At 46.8% G+C, this 25954-nt stretch overlaps 2 protein-coding genes across 15 annotated transcripts in view; one reads left to right on the top strand and one right to left on the bottom strand.

The window, feature by feature from the left end:
• Positions 1-20117, top strand: part of SYNE2 (spectrin repeat containing nuclear envelope protein 2) — a 392481-nt gene extending 372364 nt beyond the window's left edge. For 6 of the 14 annotated variants that reach the window (XM_030929921.1, XM_030929913.1, XM_030929908.1 and 3 more), the window contains 16 exons: positions 2022-2209; positions 2692-2842; positions 3206-3388; positions 5524-5661; positions 6370-6564; positions 7756-8032; positions 8877-8945; positions 9843-9982; positions 12010-12166; positions 12802-13004; positions 13815-14015; positions 14921-15049; positions 16837-17028; positions 18088-18174; positions 18674-18723; positions 18997-20117. In XM_030929921.1, coding sequence (XP_030785781.1) covers positions 2022-2209; positions 2692-2842; positions 3206-3388; positions 5524-5661; positions 6370-6564; positions 7756-8032; positions 8877-8945; positions 9843-9982; positions 12010-12166; positions 12802-13004; positions 13815-14015; positions 14921-15049; positions 16837-17028; positions 18088-18174; positions 18674-18723; positions 18997-19204 — 2568 coding nt within the window. In that variant the 3' untranslated portion in view covers positions 19205-20117. The remainder of the gene's footprint in view (positions 1-2021; positions 2210-2691; positions 2843-3205; positions 3389-5523; positions 5662-6369; positions 6565-7755; positions 8033-8876; positions 8946-9842; positions 9983-12009; positions 12167-12801; positions 13005-13814; positions 14016-14920; positions 15050-16836; positions 17029-18087; positions 18175-18673; positions 18724-18996) is intronic. The other 8 variants (XM_030929916.1, XM_030929915.1, XM_030929918.1 and 5 more) reach the window with 6 other exon arrangements.
• Positions 20118-20709: 592 nt separating this feature from the next.
• ESR2 (estrogen receptor 2) overlaps positions 20710-25954 on the bottom strand; it is a 70129-nt gene continuing 64884 nt past the window's right edge. Inside the window, exon 9 of the mRNA XM_010383689.1 lies at positions 20710-21299. Coding sequence (XP_010381991.1) covers positions 21206-21299 — 94 coding nt within the window. The 3' untranslated portion in view covers positions 20710-21205. The remainder of the gene's footprint in view (positions 21300-25954) is intronic.

Below are 25954 nucleotides of genomic sequence, written 5' to 3'. Positions count from 1 at the left end.
ACTCCCACCATTCGAGCATAACAGGCCTTCTACCCACACTGCAGAGCTCTAAAGAAATACCCTGCACATTCTTCACAGTGCACACAGAGTGGCCAAGTAGACAACACATCTCTTCTGAATATAACCTGGTGGTCGTCGTTTGTACTCAGGATCAGTGTTAGGAACTGCCTGATTTAAAATTCGGTTGGCGGGGCCGGGCGCGGTGGCTCAAGCCTGTAATCCCAGCACTTTGGGAGGCCGAGACGGGCGGATCACGAGGTCAGGAGATCAAGACCATCCTGGCTACTAACATGGTGAAACCCCGTCTCTACTAAAAATACAAAAAACTAGCCGGGCGACCTGGCGGGCGCCTGTAGTCCCAGCTACTCGGGAGGCTGAGGCAGGAGAATGGCGTGAACCCGGGAGGCAGAGCTTGCAGTGAGCTGAGATCCGGCCACTGCACTCCAGCCTGGGCGACAGAGCGAGACTCCGTCTCAAAAAAAAAAAATTCGGTTGGCGGGTTGGCATTTTATTACCTCATATCAACCTAAACACACAACGATCGGAATTGCACATTTATATGAAGAAAAGTAAGAATAGGGGCTGGGCATGGTGGCTCACCTCTGTAATCCCAGCACTTTGAGAGTCTGAGGAGGGTGGATTGCTTGAGCTCAGAAGTTGGAGGCCAGCCTGGACACCATGGCAAAACCCCATCTCTACCAAAAATACAAAAAATTGCTGAGTATGGTGGCCAGCTACTTGGGAGGCTGATGTGGGAGGATCGCTTGAGCCTGGGAGGCAGAGGTTGCCGTGAGCCAAGATCGCACCACTATGACAGAGTGAGACCCTTGTCTCAAAAAAAAAGTAAGAAAATCGTGGTCCCATCTAGTAATATAGTAATAATCTCAAATTATTTAAATATCAAAGTGACCTGGAATGAAGCTTATATTGCCTTTCTGTAGATGGTGACAGCTACCATTTATAATATAGTCCTCTTATTAACTGAAATTTGTTGAGTCCTGGGAACTGGATTTAGTCTAGTTAATAGTGGCTTAAAGTAGTGTAGATTTCAGAAATTGGTATATTATGAAATAATTAAAATGGAATTTAACTTAGTCTTTGCTTTCTCACAATGTAATTTGGATATTAAAACTAATGATGTGGTCTCGTGTCACTCGTCACAGAATTTGGACATCAGGGATGCCTAACTCTTCCAGAATGGCAAAACAAAGAGGTTCCTCATCTCTCTCCCTCCCTGCAGCCCACCCATGGGGTGCAGCAGTATTACTATCTGATGATGACTAAAAATGCCATGTTTATTCGTAAAGAGGTTTTCCTATGACCTTACATTTTCTCTTCACAAATGTTCCTTTTCCCACATTGGGGATTGCATCACTTTCACCATCAAAGGACAAGACTCCAGAAACACTGCCTCTCCCCAAGCCACCGCAGCTTTGGCTGGGCTTTATCAGCTGGGGAGGCCAGGTCTGTCTGCCAGAATTCCCCCCCGTGGGCTCATGAAGCCCTTGAATGAGTTCACGGGGAGCCTGTGGGCACGCACACTGCTGCATGCACAATTTGGTGTGTGTTTGAAGAGTTCAGTAGCCCATAAAAGGTGGAGAGTTCCTACTGAAGACTCAGTTTCTAAAGACTTCCCTAAAACCAAGTCTAAACTGGAGCCCTTTGGGGTTGGGTGGTATGGAGTAGATCCCATGCATACCCAAAGTCTGTGGGGCAGTGGGCTCTCAGCTGTAATGGCGCCACCTGTCTGCGTAGAGGACGACGTCCACCACTGTGCCACCCCTCGTGTGGTTCAGCGCGCAAGTCCTAGATGTTTCCAGTGTTTCAACTTTGTGTCAGGTGCTGACAGCACAAGGGTAACACAAAGATGAGAGGGATTCCGTATGTACTGCCAAGCCCATGGTGGAAATCCACCCAGGGAAGTATCCCCTGGGCTGGGAGAAGGGAGGGAGGAACGGAGGTCCTTTGATGCTGACCCTCCTGCTGTCACCAAGAGGTTTCTTACTCTGTTGTAATCACAGGATCTACAGCGAGATATTGAACAACACAGCGCAGGGGTGGAGTCTGTGTTTAATATCTGTGACGTTCTACTGCACGACTCGGATGCCTGTGCAAATGAGACTGAGTGCGACTCAATCCAGCAGACCACCAGGAGCCTGGACAGACGCTGGAGGAACATTTGTGCCATGTCCATGGAGCGGCGCATGAAGTAAGAACTAAGCTCCCCCAAATGTCTTCAGCATGGTCAGCCGCACTCAGTACACCCTTCTGACCTCATTCACCATAACTGTTCTGTTCATTTCACTTAGAAATGCGCCAGGTATTGGCAGAGAAGGCCCAATGCTTGTCAAAGGATTTATTCAAGAAAAATGTAACAGGAGTAATGTCTCTCTCCAGCTCTCCTGTGTGGGGTATGGCTGTGAGCTGGCCACTGTGCTTCTGTTGACCTAGCCAGGTCGTAGTGGAGGCAGCCCTGTCTCCTGGTTTTTTAACCTCTGTGAAGCAGGATCTCTGAGGTGCTTGGCACTCCCAGGCGGGAGGAGCACAGACCAGAAGTGGCGTCCCTGTTATTTCCCAGAAGGGGTAACAGGGTCTCCCCCACTAAACTGTGCGGGTGTCAGGGGATAAAAGAAGGGCAAAAGCACGGGCTTGCAGGGGATGGGTTGTGTTAAGATGCTTTCCTCCCATCAGAATCGAGGAGACGTGGCGCCTGTGGCAGAAGTTTTTAGACGACTATTCCCGCTTTGAGGACTGGCTCAAGTCGGCCGAGAGGACGGCGGCCTGCCCAAATTCCTCAGAGGTGTTGTACACGAGTGCCAAAGAGGAACTGAAGAGGTTTGAGGTAAACGCCTTCTCCATCCCAGTCTTCTGATCATAACCAAGCCTGCAGCGAGCCTGGGAGCTGCTGAAATGACTTCCTCTAAGTGGCCATCTTCTCCTCACCTCTGGTGAGGGCTGCCCAGTCCACAGCCTGCCCCCAGCTGCTGAGACAGCTTTGCAAGACATTGCGGATGTATGCCAGCTGCTATGCAATGAACTTGAAAGCCTGTTGTGTAGCTGGCATCAGGATAGGTGAATTAGGCCCTCTGCTGCCATTGCAGTTTGGGGGTGAACCCCTGGCAGCAGATCGCTTGGGGTGTGGAAGGGAAGGAGGGTGTCATGGCACTCTGCACACTTTGGCTCTGACCCCTCCCGTGTGATGCAGGCCTTTCAGCGGCAGATTCACGAGCGGCTCACTCAGCTGGAGCTCATCAACAAGCAGTACCGGCGGCTGGCCCGGGAGAACCGCACAGACACAGCCAGCCGGCTGAAGCAGATGGTCCACGAGGGCAACCAGCGCTGGGACAACCTCCAGAGGCGGGTCACGGCCATCCTGCGGAGACTCAGGGTGAGCTCCCCCGCGCCTGGCTCGGGTGTAGATTTTCAGGGAGACGTAACGTGCGATGTGCAATGGCAGGCTTGTCACACACAAAGCAGCAGATCGAAGGTTTCACTTCAGGCCTGAGCTGTTTTAACATTCCTCCAATACAAAGCCCAAAGCTGCCAACATTCATTTTTTAAAAGGGGGATTTACATGTGGAGCTTCTTAGGCAGGGCCTGTTGATGAGATTTGTGTTACCAACACACAGCTCTTTTTACAACTTCTATAACCCGTGGTGGTGTGCATGTTAGCACAGAGTCCAGGGCACAGCTTCACTGGGTCTGGAAAAGGCAACACATGGGTCCCTGGAAGGAGCCCCGCTTTGCCCATCTGTCTGTGTTTTTGGGACCCACCAGCTCTCGCACTGAGGATGGACAAGGCACATGAATGCAAGAGCCCCTGTCTGTACTGGGGGGTTGGGGACTGTGATTATTCTCTGAATTTCAGACCCCACAAAGGTTTGGTTTTTGAAGGTAAATACTCACCTTAGATTAATGTCATTCAGAAGACGTGCTGTATAGAACTGTGAGTCCAGGAATAAACTGAAAGGACGGTCACAGGCAGGGGCTACAGGACACAGTTTTAATTTCTGCATCTGTTCTCAGGGCAGAGCATTGCTGAACCCATTCTAGAAAGATATGAATCTGGGCTTCTTTCTTTTCTTTCTTTCTTTTCCTTTCTTTTTTCTTTCTTTTCTCTCTCTCTCTCCTCTCTCTTCTCAGGAAGACATTGGCTTTTCTAGTAACCTAGACAACTCCTGTGCATTTCTTTCTGTCTCTCTCTCCCTTCCTGTCTCCCCCTCTTTCTTTCTCTCTCTCTTCTCTTTCTTCTTTCTTTTCTTTTTTTTTTTTTTTTTTTTTTTATTGAGACGGAGTCTCGCTCTGTCGCCCGGGCTGGAGTGCAGTGGCACAATCTCGGCTCACTGCAAGCTCCACCTCCCGAGTTCACGCCATTCTCCTGCCTCAGCCTCCCGAGTAGCTGGGACTACAGGCATCCGCCACCGCGCCCGGCTAGTTTTTGTATTTTTTAGTAGAGACGGGGTTTCACCGTGTTGGCCAGGATGGTCTCGATCTCCTGACCTCGTGATCCGCCCGTCTCGGCCTCCCAAAGTGCTGGGATTACAGGCGTGAGCCACCGCGCCTGGCCCTCTTCTTTCTTGACAAGGTCTCACTCTGTTTCCCAGGCTGGAGTACAGTGCTGAGATCATAGCTCACTGCAGCCTCAAACTCCTAGGCTCAAGGGATCCTCCTGCCTCAGTCTCCTGAGTAACTAGGATTACCGGCATGCATCACCGTGCCTGGCTGATTTTAATTTTTGTGGAAATGGGGATCTCACTGTGTTGCCCAGGCTGGTTTCAAACTCCTGGGCTCAAGTAATCTTCCACCTTGGCCTCTCAAAGTGCTAGGATTGCAGGTGTGAGCCACCATGCATTAATTATCTCCTGCCGATCTGGCTGTGGCTAATCTGCCTTCGTCTGGCACTGAAGCTCTACCAATCTGAACATCAGCTGCCTATCTGTGAAGTGATAACCTGAGAGGTATCCTTAATTGGAGATGATAAATCTGCTCTGGGTCTTCTTTCTCTGGGAGAACACATTCAGAATTCTATCAGTGAGGGCAGAAAGGGGCACCAGGCTGGCCTCAATCCTGAGATCAGGGCTTTTCCATCTTGAAACTACTAAATCCTTGTCAAGCAAAAGCTGCCAAAGGCTAATGCGTGAAACAGGCAGAAGGCCTGGCCTGGCCCCTCAGAGGGCTCTTCAAAGGACAGAGGAAAATCACTGATTTGGACTGGATAATTTTAGAATTTCAAACGCTTAAGGACCTTGGAGACCATAATCAACATTCCCACTCTCTCCCCGACTTGCCAGCGTAGACGCTGGGGCTCAGAGAAGTTCAGGGGTCTTGTTGGGTATCATAGAACCAGGACCAGACCCCAGTCTTCTGAACACAGTGCTTCTGGGGCTTTCTGGGTATCCGAGAGGCAGATTTCTCCCTGAATATTCTGGGTACCCTTTTCTTGTGGCCGAAGGTGACCTTGCTGTCTGTCTGAACTCTAGTTCTGTGGTCAGTACAAACGTGATTTCCTCCCTGCTTCTGCAGCATTTCACCAACCAGAGGGAAGAATTTGAGGGCACCAGGGAGAGCATTCTGGTGTGGCTCACAGAGATGGACCTGCAGCTGACCAACGTGGAGCACTTCTCAGAGAGCGACGCTGATGACAAGATGCGCCAGCTGAATGTGAGGGCCGCTTCCCTACCTCTTCTCAAACGAACACATCTTTGCGGGGGAGAGCTGGCCCAGTGCAAATTCCACCCGATACTCTTGGGAGCCAATTTCAGAATTCTTAAAGCAGCCAGGCTACATCCCACCTGTGTACTACCAGATTATCACGTGCAAGGACATTGTTCTTTACGGTCCAGGAGTATTGGTGTCACCAGTGGGGCCAAGAACAGGTCCACTCTCCCATTATTTCTGATATCTGCATGACAGGCTAATCTCACTGTAATTCTCTCCTTGGCTAGATTTTGGAAGAGGTTGAGAAATGGAAATTTGCCTTCCCTAGCATAATGGCACCAGTGAATATTATTGTGTCAGCAAACGCAAATGCCCATTCGTGGCTTATTATGGGAAATGTTCTGTTCCCACCAAGTTTTACCATGGCAAGGTCTTTCTCTCACACCCAATAACGGTAAATGTCTACCCGTGTCAAACTTTTAGAATTATTTTAATTGGAAAAACCAGTGCCCATAAGGAGGGGTAATATGGACAATCATTTTAAATTCCTACAGTGTCATTGTCACTTGGTTAAAAACTAAAGCTAGAGTACTAGGTGAAGGAACAAAATATTGACATTTGGATGCTTTTCTATGGCCCCGTTAGAAGAAACAGGCACTGGAAGCTCAGGGGAACTTTCTTTGAAATCCTTTCTTTCTTTTCTCTCAACAGGGCTTCCAACAGGAAATTACATTAAATACCAACAAGATTGATCAGCTCATTGTGTTTGGGGAGCAGCTGATTCAAAAGAGCGAGCCCCTGGATGCCGTGCTGATTGAGGATGAGCTGGAGGAGCTCCACCGCTACTGCCAGGAGGTGTTCGGAAGGGTCTCCCGGTTCCACCGGCGGCTCACCTCCTGCACTCCGGTACGGGCACTGCCGCCTAGAAACGGCACCTGGGCTGCTCCTCAGAGTTTACGTGAGACCGAATTTTTAAAGAATTAGGAGACCTATCTTATAATGGTTAATTATGGTTTATTTTTTGGTTGAAAAGAAAAGCCTATATCGAAACATTTTAATCTCCACTTTTATTAATATAGAGCCACAATAACTCACAGGTTCCCATTCCCCAGGGGAAAGCATGGCACTTCTGAGGCGCATGCTCTGCGAGGCGGTTTTAAGTATTCCTCAGGGCCAGGCTTGTCTGGCAGGCGTCACTACCCCTAGAATTCCTGAAGACCTCTTCTGGCTTTTATTACATTAGTAACTTGGGAATGTGTTTGCCCTTCCCTGTTTCTTAGTGACTGGAAGCTTTTAGTATTTGTGCCTTTCTGATGCTTTGTTCTCACCTTGGAAGAGAAAACACAAGTTTCAAAAGCAACTTTGATGTTTCCCCAGACGAAAGGCCCTTTTGGGAAGTTCAGGTGGAGTTCAGGCCACTGCTAAAAGTTTACTGCCTTTGTGTGTCTGAAGCTTGAATGACAACCATTGACCGATACAACTGGCCACTCTTTTTTTGTGTGTGTCTCCAACTGACCTCATTCATATGTAGTTATTTCATCAGACATAGCCTCAAAAATTACCCTACAATTTCTCATTATTAAGTGCAGCCACTTAGAGTTGTTTTTCTTAGACTGAAAGAGACATTATGACACAAGCAGAATAGAATATAGACACTGAGCAATTAAGTTGGCGAATAAGAAAACCTGGTGCATACGGTTCTTGAAGTTTGAGTCTTACCCAGAACATTCAAATGTCCTTTTCAAAAATGCTCTGATTCTTGGAGGAACCTGCCAGTAACCATCAATGAAACTTTGGCCACCATTTCCTTATCTCCTAGATAAAGTTGTTTAACTTAGATTATCAAACTTCAACTTTTTTTTTCCTAAGAAAAAAGAGCTGGAGGTTTGGGAAAATACAGATTCTAGGCCCCACTCCAGATTGTCTAAACTGGAATAACCAGAAACAGGACCTGGAAACCTGATCTTTTTAAAACTGCCTTACAAATACTACTGGCAGTTATTTTTGGAAACTGCTGGACAGGCAGACTTGTCATGCTCTTCTAATTGTAGAAGCCTATGAGTTGATTAATTCTAACAACTGGATACTTTGGTTTAGGGTTTGGAAGATGAAAAGGAGGCCTCTGAGAATGAAACGGACATGGAAGATCCCAGAGAGATCCAGACTGATTCTTGGCGTAAAAGGGGAGAGAGCGAGGAACCGTCATCTCCTCAGTCCCTGTGTCATCTAGTGGCCCCGGGACACGAGCGGTCTGGCTGCGAGACCCCTGTCAGCGTGGACTCCATCCCCTTGGAGTGGGACCACACAGGCGACGTGGGGGGCTCCTCCTCTCATGAAGAGGACGAGGAGGGTCCATACTACAGCGCACTGTCAGGTAACAGCTGGGTTCCCAGCGCCCTGGAAAGTGACCTGTTTGGCTGTGTTTTTAGCCCTTAACAACACGGCCAGCTCTCGATGACCAAGAGTCCAGCTTGTAGCCAACCCTGACTTCTGTGGTTTCCTGTGTTCTATCCTGCCCATCTCTAACTACCTGAGAATTGACCACTCTCATCACAGGTGGAATGAAAGGGGAAAAAAATGAAATTCACAATCAGACACCAAGGTTACTCAGTGATGGCTCTGGCTGTCTGGGAGACTCATCAGTGATTTTTTTTATTTTTTATTTTATTTTATTTTATTCTTGGGTACAGGGTCTCACACTGTCACCCAGGCTAAGGTACAGTGGTACGACCACGGCTCATTGCAGTCTCAACCTCCAGGGCTCAAGCAATCATCCCACCTCAGCCTCCTGAGTAGCTGGGACTATAGGTACACGCCACCACACCCAGCTAGTTTTTAAATGTTTTGTAAAGACAAGGTCTTGCTATGTTGCCAGAGTTGGTCTTGAACACCTGGGCTCAATAAGTCCTCCCATCTCAGCCTCCCAAAGTGCTGAGATTGCAGGCATGAGCCACTGTGCCTACCCTCCCTTTCGGTTGAGTGTCTCAGTGTCAGCAGGCTGAGCTTCTCCCTTTGATACCCAGTGTCCTGCTTTGGACAGTCAGGAGTTGGCTGGAAAAAAAAAAAAACTTTCTGGTTTTCAAAATCCTTTTAATTAAAAAAATAAAGGATAGTTTTCTCCTCTCAGCTGACAATGTTTCCACTGTGTGTTGACTTTAATACTTGGTCATTAATCTTCAGGCACCTCCAGTGAGGCAAATGACATTGTTCTTTTTCAGATGTAGAAATCCCTGAAAATCCTGAGGCATATCTTAAAATGACCACAAAAACTTTGAAAGCGTCTTCTGGTAGGCCCCCGCCCATGCATGTCTCAACATGGCAGCATCCTGTGGGCACACTGCATCCTCAACCTCGCTCCCGTGTCGTGTCTGCCTCTGCCTTCTGTGGACACCATGCGCCTTGGTCCTTGTGTCATGGTGTATTTACACTGCCATACTCACCCATAACTGCGTGCTCCTTACAAAACCCCATCATCCAAGCCAGAGCCGTCTCGATGCCAGCCCTCTCCTCCCTTCAGGCCTGTGGAGAGGGGATTTTTCGTGGTGCCTTTTTTGATGATTTTTTTCTGCATCTAACTGAAGTCCTTTGGCATGGGCCAAGCTTTCTTCATGGTGGCTTGGTTTGGAACTGTTTCCTTGCTTTACTGGGATCCCCTGGTGGAAAGGGGTGGGTTGGGGGTTGGGGGGTAAAGGTGCTGATGATTTGCCACAGGAGGAATAAAACCTTCCTTTCCTTGATTTGCAGCTCTAATCTTCATCCTTAGCCCCATCCCCATCTGCCATGGTGGGTCATGGAGAGCCCTGAGGAGCCTTTTGGTTCCCAAGTCCATCCTGACATTCACTCTTCCCCTCACTCCTGAGAGGCCTTCTGCCCTCTTGGTTCCCAGACCCGACCTTGCTGCTCAATGTCCCTACCATGCGAGACCCTGGCTCCAAAACGCCACTCATCCCACAGCAAATCATGTTGGTCGTGCTCCATTGTGTACCCATCTAGTGAAGGCACAATGTTGCTGAGTTGCATGATTCTCATCTCATTCTCTTCTGGGACATACTGACATTTTGCAAATATGCATGCTTTGCAAGGAAAGCTGCAGAACTCATTTTCATACTGTAACCTGATGCCATGTCACCTGTGACCTGTTCGGTTGGAGAGAATGGACTATCGCTTACTATCTTTCGTTTCAGGTAAATCCATTTCGGATGGCCACTCGTGGCGTGTTCCCGACAGCCCTTCCTGTCCCAAGCATCACTACAAGCAAATGGAAGGGGACAGGAATGTTCCACCTGTTCCCCCCGCGTCCAGCACCCCTTATAAACCACCCTATGTAAGTCTTAGCTCCACTGGGAGTACAGCTATGTGTGTGAGTCATAGTTACATTTGCAAGATACATTTTGGTGTAAACTGCGTGTGTTCACTCCCCAGGCATATTTCGAGTTGGTTTTCTTATGGTGACCGTATCTCTGTCGAGCTGTCCACACTTCGTTAGAACCCTGGCAAAACCGATTAGATTTAGAGAGAGCTTTCTGGCCAAAAACAATCTTCGTGTATGTTGGTGTGGTGTAACAGTCATTATTACTGTCGAGTCAGGTGTCTGTGTAAATAGTGAGCAAGCAAGGTGCTGGCTTTCCTGACCTCTCCTGAGCTCTCAAGGCTTTGTCTTTTTGTTGTCTGTTTTGTTTTTGTTTTTGTTGAGACAGAGTCTCATTCTGTCACCCAGACTGGAGTGCACTGGCACTATCTTGGCTCACTGTAACCTCCGCCTCCTGGGTTCAAGAGATTTTCCTGCCTCAGCCTCCCAAGTAGCTGGGATTACAGGTGTGCACCACCATGCCTGGCTAATTTTTGTATTTTTAGTAGAGATGGAATTTCACCATGTTGGCCAGGCTGGTCTCGAACTCGTGACCTCAAGTGATCCACCTGCCTCAGCCTCCCAAAGCGCTGGGATTACAGGCATGGGCCAGTGCATCCGGCCTTCAAGCCTTTGTTATGTTAACCTTTTGACCATACATCCTATTCCAAAAAATCATAACTTCATATTCAGATTTGATGGTGTGCTACAGTGGACACGGATTTGATTCCTAGCCCCGCCAATCCATTGCCATTGTACCTGAGGCACTTTGCCTTGCCTCTGAAAGCCTTTCTCACCGGAGGCTAAAGCTATTTCACCTAATTGTTGTTAAGATTATTGTGTGTAAAGGTAAAAAAAGGTCCTCAGAAGTAATGGTCATGATTACTACTGCTGAATTGGTTTGTTGTTTATAGCAGTGGCTGTTTCTTCTTAGTTACATTTGCCTCAGCTGACTTGAGTTCTTGGCATGCTCTGGCTAGACAGCTCCTGGGAGGGCAGCCTAGGGCTGCAGCGAGAGAAATTAAGGAGAGAATATTGTTACATCATTGGAGAAGACTCTGCCTTTGCATGGTCAAATCCAAGTCAGTTGATAATGGGCTGTTTGTGTCCAATTCAGAAACACTTCCTCTTACTTAACAAGCAGGTGTCATTTCTAAAAGCAATAATAAGACGGGGGAACAACCGCAGTCCCTGACCTCTGCTTTACATCCGTGGCTCATGTGGCTTGGCTATCCCTTCCTGTGATTACGCCTGTGTTCCTCACCTGGCCGGTTTCGAAAGCTCAACCCTTTTGTTGTGTCTGAAGCCAGATGTATCACCACAAATCTGAAGGTTTTTTTATTATTTTCATTCTGCACAAATAGGCCATACAGACACAATCCAAAGAAAGCAGGACTTTTCTAAAAAGGGATACATTTATTTTTGGAGAGGCTCTAGGTAACAGCCCAATCGGCTGTGTGATAACAGAAAAGTCAGTATGTGTAGTGGAAGATAAACACTTGGTAACCAATGCCCCTGGGAGGCAGATTCATCCTGTGTGCATTTCTGATTCTCAGTGATAATGATGCCAACCCCCTCTACAGAGTGACAGGGATAACTAAAATTCTGTAAAACACTGTGAAAATGTAAAAGTGCTAACACAGTAACAGTCTGGTAAGCTCAACACATTGTTCTCATTTGTTTCGCATGGTTCATTTGAGGGGTGATTGGAAGCATGCCAATTAAAACAGCCCATTTTCTTCCCATCACTGACATCTCATCTGCTTCCCTCTCCCTGGGCCTTAGCTGAGGCTTTATTTCTGCCATTAGCTTTGCCAGCATATAAATGCTACCTAGGCACTAAAGCACCACTGTATTCCTAGCAAGACGCCGTCAATATTCCTAGCAAGATACCGTCAAAGGAAAGGGGCCCGTCTCATTTCTTCACTGTTAATATGAATCTAGTTGTTCTTCAGATATCCTTAATATCTACAGATGGTAACTTAAAAACTGGCTTATTCTAGGGAAAGCTGCTATTACCGCCAGGCACGGATGGTGGCAAAGAAGGCCCGCAAGTCTTGAATGGCAGTCCACAGCAGGAAGATGGGAGACTGGCCGGTATCACAGGGCAGCAGTCAGGTACTGCCTATACCTGGCAGTTGTCCAGAGAGCCAGAGTATGGTATTTAACTCCTTGCTTAACAGAACATTCATTAGATATTAACCAACTATATGATTTGCCAAAACTGGGGGACTTACCCTGCAACAGCCAATGTTATTTTTAAATCAGCGACTGGCATTCATGAACAAATTCCTAGGCTGTTCAGTGTAATTTGAAAACTATTCTTTAAATACTGGTAAAATAAGCCTCCAGAGGAAGTGCAGGTTTTCACTTTCTACACTTGTATGTAAAGATCAGACGTGAGGAGGATGATCAGTGTTGTCTCAAGTGTCTCTTCATTTAACCAGCCCAGTAATTATAAAAGTAATTACTCAACTAAATCTAAAGCTGACAGCATCGACCTGGTCATTTGTGGACCAAAGGAGAAAACTGAAAAGATTCAGCATGAACTGAACTGTTGAGCTTGAAACTGTAGCACATAGACCTCCACTTCATTCCAGCCTCTGGGAGTGTAGGCCTCAGATCATGTGCTATTCCACATTCCAGGAGAAGAGAGAACTCCCAAAACCTGACCCTTCTGTCAGGGGAATCCCCTACTTTTTTTTTTTTTTCAATCACCCTGACCCCTAATTAGCTGGAGGCAGAGAAATATGTTGCATTGTTGCTTTTTTTAATTGGCGATTTTTTAATTCCAGGTGCCTTTGACAGATGGGCGCTGATTCAAGCACAAGAGCTTCACAATAAGCTCAAAATAAAACAAAATTTGCAACAGCTGAACTCTGATATCAGCGCCATCACCACTTGGCTGAAAAAAACTGAAGCAGAGCTGGAAATGTTAAAGATGGCAAAGCCTCCCTCTGATATCCAGGAAATAGAACTGAGTGTGAAGAGACTGCAGGTGAGTTAGAGGTGTGGCGGGGAAGAAGGATTCAGAGTGTGCATGTGAATACATTGCTATGCTGGACAAACAGATCATGTGTATTAGTGGCATAGGCGCAGCTTGCAGATGGTGTATATAGAGGTCACTCTCTTCCATTTCGGTTCCATAGTTGGCAAAGAAGAACTAGTGGTGGAACCTTCCTTGAAAGGGTTTGGGAAAGGACCAGCTCATCTACTGATGAATCCCGTGGCCTGATCTCATTACCCTTTTATGCAGTTAGGATGTGTCACCTACGTAAGTCCTGACCCCACTGGAACTAGCCCAGGGAGCTACAAAGGGACAGTTGGAGCCCTGCACTTTAAGGGTGCCCTGAGCATTAGCCTGAGCTCCTGAGACCCAGGGCAGGGATTTTGGGGGATTCAGATACCCTCATATTTGTACTTTTATTTTGCTATGTGTGTTAACATATTAGGAATTAATATTTCTGGGATATCTAGGAGCAAATGCAGGATAACCACATATACTTTATCTGGAAGACCTTTAGTCTGGTCCAGAAGCATTAGCCAGTTGCAGAGCAGGGCCTGTAGAGGTCAGCAGGGTCTCCTCCCTCCAGCAGGCCTCTGCTTTGGGGCCCTGTTGGCCAAGTTCACGGACCTTAAGGCAGCTCCCTCCCCTGATACTTCCCCAGCCAGTCACAGGCGAGGTCACTCTCATTTCTGTGGCTGCAGCTTGGAAGAGTGTGGAAAATTTGTACCCTACTGAGGTTCAAAATGAGCCCCTCCTCCCTACTTTCAGAGCTCCTAACCTCATCTTTTCTCTCTGTGATAGGAGATATTGAAAGCCTTTGACACCTACAAGGCATTAGTGGTCTCTGTCAACGTGAGCAGCAAGGAATTTCTGCAAACCGAGAGCCCGGAATCCACAGAGCTCCAAAGTAGACTCCGCCAGCTGAGCCTGCTCTGGGAAGCGGCACAGGGCGCAGTGGACAGCTGGAGAGGGGGCTTACGACAGTCACTCATGCAGTGCCAGGTACGCTGACTCAGCACCCAGCCTCCCAGAGGCACCCAGGCCCACGTGGTGGGAGCAGCAGATATTTTTATCATGGTCAGGCTGCTTCGGTGCAGCCAAATGTGGCTTGTGTCAGGAAACATGTACTTTACCATTTGTTTCCACAGAGGCTCACCGGCCGTCTCAGACCCACTCCCTGTCCCAGGTCTCCTCTGTTGCCCAGGCCCAGAGCCACTCCTGGAGTCAGGGTTCCTGCAAATGACCTGTGGGTTAGAGGTGCTACCTCACAACTCCTCTTGTCCTTTTGCCAGGGTGATTAAGAGACCTGGCCTTGAAGCAGATGAGCAGTTATTGCTTAATAGCTATGTGACTTTGCGCAAAGCATTGAACCTCCTAGACCTCAGTGTTCTTATCTGAAAATGGGAATCATTCCGTGTCTACCTCATAAGGTTCTTTTTTAGGAAGAAATGAGGCAGTGTGTGTAATCCTAGCCCAGCACCTGACACAGTAAATGCATAGCGGGTGTGAGCTCTGCACCACTGCCTAGCTCTGGCCGTGTCTTAGGGAACGTGAGCACACCCCAGCCTGTCCTGTTGGATTGTTTCCCTCCACCACTGGACCCCAGCAGACTGGCTGAGGAATGCGTGTGGCCTTCATCTGTAAAATCAGCCGGGCATCCTGAAGCCCCACCTTCATAGTGGCATTTTCATTTGCTACCTCCTGGCACTGTGCCGAGCGCCCTCCTTCTTTCCTCTGCCTCATTCTGGGGCCCTGGCATTTAGTTTAAAGCTGGCCCTTGTATTCACTGGGAAAGGCCAGAAAAGCAAATGACTGTGATAGATTGGAAGCAGCAAGCCATGTTCCTAGCATGCCCTCTTCCAGGACTCTAAGACATGGCAGCGCTCTGATGTGTGCTGTTTTTTAAGGACTTCCACCAGTTGAGTCAAAATCTGCTGCTGTGGTTAGCGAGTGCCGAGAACCGGAGGCAGAAGGTTCATGTCACCGATCCGAAGGCCGACCCCCAGGCTCTCCTGGAGTGTCGGCAGGAACTAATGGTAAGTTTCCTCCCAGGAGCTCTGTACTGCCACCAGCCTCTGTCATCCCCAGAGAGGCCGCACACTCAGGTAGCCTCGCCTAGTATTTCAGGAACTGTGCCAGTGGGGTTTGCCTGTAATGCACGAGTTCAGCCCTAGTATTCCTCCAATTGACGTTTACCGAGCAGCCCTTGATCGTTCTGAAGCCAAATGATTTGCAGGAATGGAGAGCCACAGTCCACACAACTGAGGACATAGGTGCTCTCGATATCCTGAGAAACTTAAGGCCATTTGAATGGAAGTCTTTTTCTCTTGTGAATCCTGCTCATTGGGGAGAAATATGGTGCTCATTTGCTCCACACCTGTGATGAGCTGGGGGGCGGTTTCTGTATCCACTATGGAAAAATCTTTCTTCTTGGAGGAGAGTCATGTCCTCGTGCATTTGTCACTAACACACCAAGATGAGATTTCTCTATTCTCACTGGTGCTCAAGGTGACATTTTCATCCATAAATCTGTATGTGGTTTAAATATTATACAGTGCTAGCCATTGTTTAAAAACAGTTTTCCTAAAATGTTTGCAAAGCCCCAGTCTCTAGAGCAGTGGTGTCCAGTAGAACTTTCTGAAGTGATAGACATGACCTGCATCTGCACTGTCTAGTAACCTCATGTGGCTTTAAAGCACCTGAAATGTGGCTATTGTGAGTGAAACTGAATTTTTTTTTGAGACAGAGTCTTGCTCTGTCACCCAGGCTGGAGTGCAGTGGCCGGATCTCAGCTCACTGCAAGCTCCGCCTCCCGGGTTTACGCCATTCTCCTGCCTCAGCCTCCCAAGTAGCTGGGACTACAGGCGCCCGCCACCTCACCTGGCTAGTTTTTTGTATTTTTTAGTAGAGACGGGGTTTCACCGTATTAGCCAGGATGGTCTCGATCTCCTGACCTCATGATCCGCCCGTCTCGGCCTCCCAAAGTGCTGGGATTACAGGCTTGAGCCACCGCGCCCGGCCTGAAACTGAATTTTTAATTTTAGTTAATTTAAATAGCCACATGTAGGCCAGGCACGGTGGCTCCCAGCACTTTGGGAGCCTGAGACGGGCAGATCGCTTGAGGTCAGGAGTTCAAGACCAGCCGGGTCAGCATGGTGAAACCCTATCTCTACTAAAAATACAAAATAAAATAAAAATACAAAAAAAAAAAAAAAATAGCTGGGCATGGTGGCAGGCGCCCGTAATCCCAGCTACTTGTGAGGCTGAGGCATGAGAATCACTTGAACCCAGGAGGCAGAGGTTGCAGCGAGCCCAGATCGTGCCACTGCACTCCAGCCTGGGTGACAGAGTGAGACTTATCTCAAAAAAATAAATAAATGAATAACCACATGTGTCTAGTGGCCATATTGCAAGCAAGATAACCACCCTTAACAATTAAAGCCCGTTTGCCTGGTATGAACCTCCATGGTTATGTTGCTGTTTCTCGCTTGATTGACTTTAGAGTTTCCCTTTACTTCCTTCCATGGTGGATGAACATGGTCTTGCCACACTACTTGCCTCACTTCTTTCCTCTAATTTCTCCAGCATCACAATTGCCTTCAGAGTGAAAAGAAATTAAAAATAGGGGCAGGGTATAATCCACTTGCTATCTAAATAGTGCTGGGCTGGAGGACACAGGCAGATACGAGCAACAGAAGGTTCTGGAGTTGAGTACTACCCATCATTGAGTCTGGAACTTTTCTGGTACTGAGAAAAACCTCCTGTGTCCACACTCGCTTCCCTTTGGACAAGTCACTGTTTCACACACTTTTTCTGTTTTCAGCAACTGGAAAAGGAGCTGGTAGAACGTCAGCCTCAAGTGGACTTGCTACAGGAGACTTCAAACAGCCTTCTCATTAAGGGACATGGAGAAGACTACATTGAAGCTGAAGAAAAGGTGCATGTTATTGAGAAGAAACTCAAACAGTTACGAGAGCAAGTGTCCCAAGATTTAATGTCCTTGCAGGGAACCCAGGTGAGTCTCCTTGTAGCTTTTAAATGTAAAGATTACCATATTACATGCAGACAGGACAGCAGTGTTGCAGCCATGCTCTAAGACAGAGGCCAGAAGCAAGGGCCAGGTGGTCCGAGCGGGGCCTCATGTCGTGCCCTTTTCTAGCTGTGCAGACTTAAAGAGCTATATGAGCTCTTTGAATCTGTTTTGTCATTTTTAAAAGGGGGTGAGGGGTGACAATTTTTTAAATTTTTTTTTTTTTTTTTAAAGGGAATTGACTAATTTTTGTATTTTTTGTAGAGAAGGGTTCTTGCCATGCTGCCCAGGCTGGTCTTGAACTCCTGACCTCAAGCAATCCAAAGTTCTGGCATTACAGGCATGAGCCACTGCACCTGGCCTACTTTAAAGTGGGATCCAACTCAAAACAAAGGGAATGCCCAGACTGTGGCCTCACCAGACTTAGGGCAGGTCTATTTTCTCCTAAGCAGCCTAGACTAGACTCTCTTGATGGCCACATGATCTCATCACTGACCTGTGATGAGCTCACCATCAACTCGAACTGCTGCTGCTAAACTCAGTCTCCCCAGCTCTGTGCTGTGGGTTGGTTTTTAATATGGGTTGGCTTTTCCTTGTTTACATTCCTTTTTGTCTGTTGTTGTTGGGAGTGAGAGCAATAGAAGAGCCCCTTCAGGAAAGATTTCAGACTGGGCACAGTGGCTCATGCCTAGAATCCCAGCACTTTGGGAGGCCAAGGCAGGTGGATCACTTAAGTCCAGGAGTTTGAGACCAGCCTGGGCAACATGGTGAAACCCCATCTCTGCAAAAAAATACAAAACCAGGTACGGTGGTGCATGCCTATAATTCCAGCTACTCAGGAGGCTGAGGTGGAAGGATTGAGTTTGGGAGGTCAAGGCTGCAGTGACCTGTGATTGTGCCAGTGCACTCCAGCCTGGGTGACACAGTGAGACTGTCTAAAACAAAACAAAAAAGTTTGATTTAAGCTGGGGGATGGTGAGCTGTATCACGAAGAATCTGCGTGAAACACACTTCTGTACTCAACCTTTGGGGTCTTAATTTCAGAACCCAGCCCCACCCCTGCCCAGCTTCGACGAGGTAGACTCGGGGGACCAGCTTCCCACGGCATCCGTGCCAGCTCCCCGAGCAAAGGTAAGCAGCCCCTTTCCCTCTGTGAGGACCTCACTGGCTATTTATTTTTAAAAGTCACTGAGATGAGGGACACTTCGGATTCCAAAAGCCCATTAGCCATTTCAGGACAGCACAGGTCTCTGCTGACCCATGGAGAGGCTTACTCCAATTTTTTTTTTTAATTAAAATATTATTTTTAAGAACTTAAAGTGTGCCTTCCAGTCACTCTTCTTTGGGATCACCGTAGGTTGTGAATGAGAGCTCTTAGTGTTGCTACAGGGGTTTCCTGATTTTGCCATTAAAAATAGATCAACAAACTTGACCCTGAAACTCTTGAGTAGATGAACCGAATTATTTCCTACCTCAGGTAACATTTAATCTCAATTGTATTACTCTAGTCTCCAAAGTTTGGCTGTAACACAACATAAAGATGGTATATAATTTAAGGAAGGATGTTTTTGTTTTATCATTGATAGGACTAAACCGTCTTCAACTTACTAACTGGAGTTTCTTTACCCAGCAGTTCAGAGCAGCGAGAACTACAGCAGGCGAGGAGGAGACAGAGAGCAGGTAACAGGGCTTTACCGTGACAGCAGTCCTTTCCCCTGCTCCACACTCCCACTGCCTCAGTCTTGCCAATGCCACTATCAAGGTCCTTGCAAAAATCTGGTTTTGTTTTGTCTAGAAAGGGCTGGTCTTCTCCTCTGAAACTGAACCCCAACCGTTGGCCCCATTTAAATCTCAGGTCTTGGATTTCTTACTTACATAAGCAGAGGGTCAGGTACTAGAGTGGGTCGTGCCTGTGGAGCCTCCCAATCGGCTCTCAATCTCCTCTGTTGGCAGGGTCCCTGGCAGCACACGGCCACAGCGCTCCTTCCTCTCGAGGGTGATCCGGGCAGCCCTGCCCCTGCAGCTGCTGCTCCTGCTGCTGCTGCTCCTGGCCTGCCTTCTGCCCTCCTCCGAAGAAGACTATAGCTGCACTCAAGCAAACAACTTTGCCCGGTCTTTTTACCCCATGCTGAGGTACACCAACGGACCACCCCCCACATAGAGGACGTAGCTGGCCACAGGCCACACCACCTGCCTGATTGCTAAGGGTGCCCAGCACGTGGCCCCAGACCAATCTGAGTGACTTAGTGTTGGCAAGGTCCAGGGACCTATGCAGACACCTTCTTCTGGGCTTGCCCAGCACGCTCTCTGGAGCCCAGGGCAGCTTTCAAATTGTGTTTCTCCTCAGGGGCAGGGAACCTGTGGGTCAGTTGCCCCGGGTATTTTGGCAAAACTAGTTGATTGGTTTAGGGATCTCTGGAAATGTCAGTTTCCTGAAGAGCCAAGCACTTTGTGAATTCTGGTTTATTTGTAAAACAGCATTATTATAATGTAGGTATGGTCAATGAGCAGTGGTGTCCATCACATATATTATACAAGCAAGTGAGCACATTCCACCCTAGAAATGGTTCAGAAACTCGTAGGCACCCTTAGCTGATGGAAACAATCACATTTAATATGTTTAGAATCAGTTTGGCAATTTTGAGCTGGCAATCAGCTGGCAATTTTGAGCTACCAGTTATACACCAAAATGTTCTGTTCAGTACCTAGCTCTGCTCTTTTATATTGCTTTAAATTTTTAAAGAAATTATATTGCATGGATGTGGTTATTTGTGCATATTTTTTAACAACGCCCAATCTGTATGAATAATGTAAACTTCGATTTTTTTAAAAAATCAGATTTTAGCTGGAGCTTTTGACTAATGTACAGTAAATGCCAAACTACCGACTTGATAGAGATGTTTTTGTAAGTTAAATTTTCTAAGACTTTCACATCCAAAGTGATGCTTTGGGTTTTAACCGTTTGGCCACGGCGGGGGTTCGGGTTGGGGGGGTGGGGGTTGGTACGGAAACTTGAAGCTGTTTGTGATATGTACAACTCAGATGTTTCTCATTAAAAAACAAAATTAGCCAGACTTCTGTTGAACTGCTTTGTTATAGAATTCAGTACAATGGTATGCTTAATCTTCCAAAGAACAAAAATTATTTTTAAAATATTGGGGAGGGCCTTTTATTCTAAACTAGTAAGTCTTATTTACCTTTTACAGAATTAAGTTAGCTCTGGACCCTTGTGTATGTGTAAATTCTCAGTGTGTGACCTTCAGATGCTGCAGGGAATGGCGAAGGCAGCATGGCATGAGAGGTGGACATGAAGGGAGGGATCTTATACCCAGTTTCCTTTTTTTTTTTTTTTTTTTTTGACAGAGTTTTACTCTGTCACCCAGGCTGGAGTGCAATGGCCCAATCTCGGCTCACTGCAACCTTCACCTCCCAGGCTCAAGCCATTCTCATGCCTCAGCCTCCTGAGTAGCTGGGATTACAAGCACGCCCCACCATGCCTGGCTAATTTTTGTATTTTTAATAGAGACGGGGTTTTGCCATGTTGGCCAGGCTGGTTTCAAACTCCTGACCTCAAGTGATCTGCCCACCTCAGCCTCCCAAAATGTGAGCCACTGTGCCTGGATTCCCAGCCCACTCCATGACAAATTAACAGGCAAAAGCCCCTTGTTGCCCATTTAAGTCCAGTAACATTTTACTTTCTACCTAAACAAAGAGGATAGGCATCAGCATTTCCCCTTTCTTGATTGGAAGCTACTGAACACAGTTCCTAGTTCCTAACCTGCATCTGTTGGCAGACACAGCTGACCACACAATCCCAGTCCCCTCCTCCCCTTGTCTGCAAAGCACAAACCTCAGGGGAAAGCAGTGAAGCTCATCAGTAGCTGAAGCCTCAGCTTTCCACATTGGTGCCCCTCATGGGTGAGACATCCGCAAGGCCTGGGCAGTTAGGGAGACCATCTGAAGAGACTCCGTCTTCACTTTACCTTCAGTGTTTACAGTTACCAGATTGTTGGATTGCTATAGAAAGGAAGGTGGTTTTTAACCACATAACTTCAAAGTAGTTTAACTCTTTAAAATTATTTTTTTCATGGATTACAATGATCCCAGAGGGAAACTGAAGTGAAAATGTTACCCAAGATTTTTCTTTAGGCCACCGAGTTGATTAGAAGGTCACAGATCCATCCATTGCTTCAGGCAAAAGAGAATCTCCGTCTTCCATTCCAAATGAGGTGGGTGTTTGAGAGGCCTTCTCTGCCCTTAAGTAGAGATGTGGGACAAGTCAAAGTTGCAGTGAAAGGAAGTGTGGTCTGCATTTCAAAGCCTAATACTGTGCATATCAATTTTCATCTCTTCCTCAGGATGAAGGCCTTTATAAGCTGGTTTGCCCCCCCATCTCCAGGGAGGCCACTGTAGCTTCTTTCACTCAGAGCTCAGTGTATTCCCAAAACTCTTTTATGAGGTAGTCTGGGTTTTATATTGTCTGCAAATTTTTCATTGCCCACATGCAAGACGCATTTTCACATGACTCTTGGCACTAAGATAACTTCAAATGAATGAATTGCTTTTCACCCCATCTCTAAAGGATATAATTTTAATCAAACTCAGATAGAATGATTACAGAAAATCTATCCAAATAATTGATGCACTAGATACCAGGACTTGTGTGGGCCCCATTTTACTTGTGTACACAGGACCTGTGGTCATAAATCAATCACAGGTGTGAGATGAGCTGACTAAACATGAGATTGTTCTTTTTAAGAAGCCATACATTAAAGCAGAGCTTGTTCACTCTTCTGAAATCGTACTCAAGCATTTGTGTTCAGATGCCCTTTCCCAGGAAAACTAGCCCTGGTTTTCATCAAATTCTCAAAGGACTCTCTAACCCCAAAATACTAGAATTCAGAATAGAATGTAGACACTACTTAGCCTAATTACTGTAAGTTCTCACACTCAACCCCCAAAAAATACATTTTTAAAGCCAAAATAATGAAACACTTTATTTATATCATGTTAAACTCTCTGCGACAGTGCCACAGACATTAAAGGGACACAGTAAGGAAAACACTCCCTGGAGGAAGGGAAAGCAGGTCCCAAAATCTGCTTTCACACAGCAGCAAACATTCATTGCTACAAGGCCCAAATGTAAAGCCTGCAAATGAAATCAACAAATTAGTGTAATGGTACAAAGCATTCGTCTGAGAAAATGGCAAATGATAGCCAACCAACAGGCTCTGAGGTACACAATGATAAAAGCCATAGGACCCACAGTTAAGGCATTGAGACACCCAACAGAGGAAACAACGGCAAAAACATCCATTGTACAGTCAACGGGAACTGTTCGCGGCTGGCATCGCCACTCCTTATGTGCTTCCCATAGAGGAGACCCACCACCAGTTACCAGTGGCTGGTCCTACAAGTGAATAGGATCCCTGGAATTTAAAAAAAAAAAAAAAAAATCCTTGACCCAAAGCAACAGAAATGGCACTACAGTCATACATCACAGACAATGTGCATCTTAAGAGCCGCCACTGGAGCCAAAATTCCAGCAAGTTTGAGAGCTATAAAAGAAGAGTGGCACGTGTTTTCACACTATAATACTATAGTATATCACACTCCACAGGGAAGCATCAGTGCCTAAAAGGTGTGAGTTTTACACGAGTACACTTCCAAGGAACATGTTCCATGTGTTTGGGGAAAGCAGTCACAGATCACAGTACCCACTAGCTCACGAACCTGGGATGGGACGATGGGAATAATAGAATGCATCTTATTTTTCCATCTGTTGTTGCTGCTGTTCTGTAAAGGTTCATGCAGACCCACCTAAGCTGAGGAGATGGGATCTAAAGGTACAGCAGAAGACAACCCTAACTTTACCACCCCTCCATTCTGCTGTGACTCAGCTCACAAAGCAGATTCTCACAGAAGCAAGTCCTGGGGCAGGAGCAGTACTGGCCCGCTGGGCAAGCAGAAGACTTGCGTGCCAGTCCAAGCTTTGCCATGGGTAGTTTTATGACCTCAAATAGGTGAATTTGCCCCCGTGGGCTTTAATTTACACAGATATGAAAGGTGGAGTTAAACTTTTATGTGAGAGGTTTACAAACTTACTGTGTCTGTAGGGGTGTTCTGGACATTGTGGTGGGAGGTGAGGAGTATTACAAGGGGTCCCCATTTAAATCACAGCAGCCATGCATGTCAGGTTGCACCTGACAGATTCTGCAGTTTTAAAATATGTCTTTAAATTTTTTTTTTTTTTTTTTTTTTTTTTTTTTTTTTTTTTTTTTTTTTTTTTTGAGACAGAGTCTCGCTCTGTCACCCAGGCTGGAGTGCAGTGGCCGGATCTCAGCTCACTGCAAGCTCCGCCTCCTGGGTTTACACCATTCTCCTGCCTCAGCCTCCCAAGTAGCTGGGACTATAGGCGCCCGCCACCTCGCCCGGCTAGTTTTTTTTTTTTTTTGTATTTTTTAGTAGAGACGGGGTTTCACCATGATAGCCAGGATGGTCTCGATCTCCTGACCTCGTGATCCGCCCGTCTGGGCCTCCCAAAGTGCTGGGATTATAGGCTTGAGCCACCGCGCCCGGCCTTGTCTTTAAATTTTTAAACTGGTTGAAGTGCATGGTCACTGTCAGCACTGGATTTGGACTGCCTGCGTTCAGCTCTATCACCTCCCCATGTGACCTTGGGCGAGTTTGCTTAGACCGTGTCTAGTTCCACAACCAGAAAATCAGGACAATAGCAGTTATTATAATAAGGATTAAATATGAATATCTGAAGCACTGAGAACTGTGTCTGGCACAAATATTATCTTTAGGTACTAAATAATGTGTTTTCATCTTTTTAAAAGATTTTCAGCAACTGAAAAAAAATGTGGCAGGGCTGGGCACAGTGGCTCACGCCTATAAGCTCAGCACTTTAGGAGGCCTTGGCAGGCAGATCACTGGAGCCCAGGAGTTCAGGACCAGCCCGGGGAGCATAGTAAAACCCCATCTCTACAAATACTAAAAGAATTAGCCAGGCATGGTGGTGTGCACCTGTAGTCCCAGTGACTCGGCGAGGGCGGGAATGGGGTGGGATGGGGCGCTGAGGTGGGAGGATCACTTGAGCCCAGGAGGTCGAGGCTGCAGTGAGCCATGATGGCGCCACTGCACTGCACTCTAGCCTGGGCAACAGGAGTCAGACCCTGTCTCAAAAAAAAAAAAAAAAAAAGTCAAATCTTATTAAATGAAGATACTTTGTTTCAAAATAGGCCTATAAACAGAAGGTTCACTTTGAATTTGTAAAGTCCCTTAGTAGATGTCATAAGAACCAAACCCTGTTTTCACATGCTAGGAAATTCTAGGCCGGGCGCGGTGGCTCAAGCCTGTAATCCCAGCACTTTGGGAGGCCGAGACGGGCGGATGACGAGGAGATCGAGACCATCCTGGCTAACCCAGTGAAACCCCATCTCTACTAAAAAAAAAAAAAAACACAAACTAGCCGGGCGAGGTGGCGGGCGCCTGTAGTCCCCGCTACTCGGGAGGCTGAGGCAGGAGAATGGCGTAAACCCGGGAGGCGGAGCTTGCAGTGAGCTGAGATCCGGCCATTGCACTCCAGTCTGGGCGACACAGCGAGACTCCGTCTCAAAAAAAAAAAAAAAAAAGAAAATTCTAGAATTGCTTCAACTCCACTTACACGTATAAATATATATGGATATATAATGTGGCTCTGCCAAGTATTGGTAACTGATTTTTCTTCCTTACTGAAATCTAAAATAGTTGCCCTTCCAGCTGAGTTAGCAGAGGAAGTGTTCCAGATCAAGACTCACACTGCACAGCTCCCATCGATTTTGCACTGTTTTATTTTTAATGCAGTTGAGAGTCCTCAGATTTGTTACTAGGCTGACAGCTTTGTCTCATGTTCCCACCTTAATTTTTTTAGAAAAATCCCTTCAAGACTATTTTAGGGTCAAATCTTTTGTAGTCAGTCCTAGTAGGCAGTGACTATGAGACAGGCCTGACAGAGGGGTGTCGTGAGAACAGAGGGAGATTTGGTGAGAATAGCTCAGCTGGAAACTCACTGTGTGGCGTTCCTGAGACTGCCCACTCGAGGCTCTAAAGGGATTGCCATTGCCAGTTCACTCCCAGGAGTAGAAGTGAACACATCTGTCTTAAGATCTACTCTCCAAAAAATATATATATATATATTCCACAGTAATTTTTTTTTTTTTTTGAGACAGGGTCTTCTCTGTCACCCAGGCTGGAGTACGATGGTACGATCTCGGCTCACTACAGCCTTGATCCCCCAGGTTCAGGTGATCCTCCCACCTCAGCCTCCCAGGTAGCTGGAACTACAGGCCTCCACCACCACACCTGGCTAATTTTTGTATTTTTCGTAGGACAGGGTTTCTCCATGTTGCCCAGTCTGGAGTCAAACTCCTGGGCTCAAGTGGTTCACCCGCCTCAACCTCCCAAAGTGCTGGGATTACAGGCGTGAGCCACTGCATCTGGCCTTGTTTTGTTTTTTTATGTTTTTGTTACCTGGTAATCTCTTTTAAAAATACATTTAATAGAATTTCACTGGCACATAATGAGTTGTTGAAGGCTGCCTTCTTTGCCTCTTACTTCCTACTCTCCAGCTTCCAAACCCCTCTAGTGGGAGTGGGGCATTCTAGGCTGACCAGAAGGAAAGAAGCTGACAGTAACACTGGTTCCGTGGCTCCTATGAAACCAAGCTTATCCTGCCTGTACTAACTCTTACTAAGGCTGTAACACTGAGTCACTAAGAATAACTTCAAACTGCCTCAGAACGCAGACATCAGTGTGTTCTCTAGGTACTTGTCCAAGCGTTTCTAAAACAGCTAAGCTCAACTTTTAGTAAAATTGCACTAATATCAAAATTACAGATTATTCAAGGTCTTACTAGCAAAAACCAGTC

The sequence above is a fragment of the Rhinopithecus roxellana genome, chromosome 5 (assembly GCF_007565055.1).
Source record: "Rhinopithecus roxellana isolate Shanxi Qingling chromosome 5, ASM756505v1, whole genome shotgun sequence".
Taxonomy (NCBI): domain Eukaryota; kingdom Metazoa; phylum Chordata; class Mammalia; order Primates; family Cercopithecidae; genus Rhinopithecus; species Rhinopithecus roxellana.
Note: the sequence above shows the minus strand (reverse complement) of the source record. Positions and strands in the feature narration are given on the sequence as shown.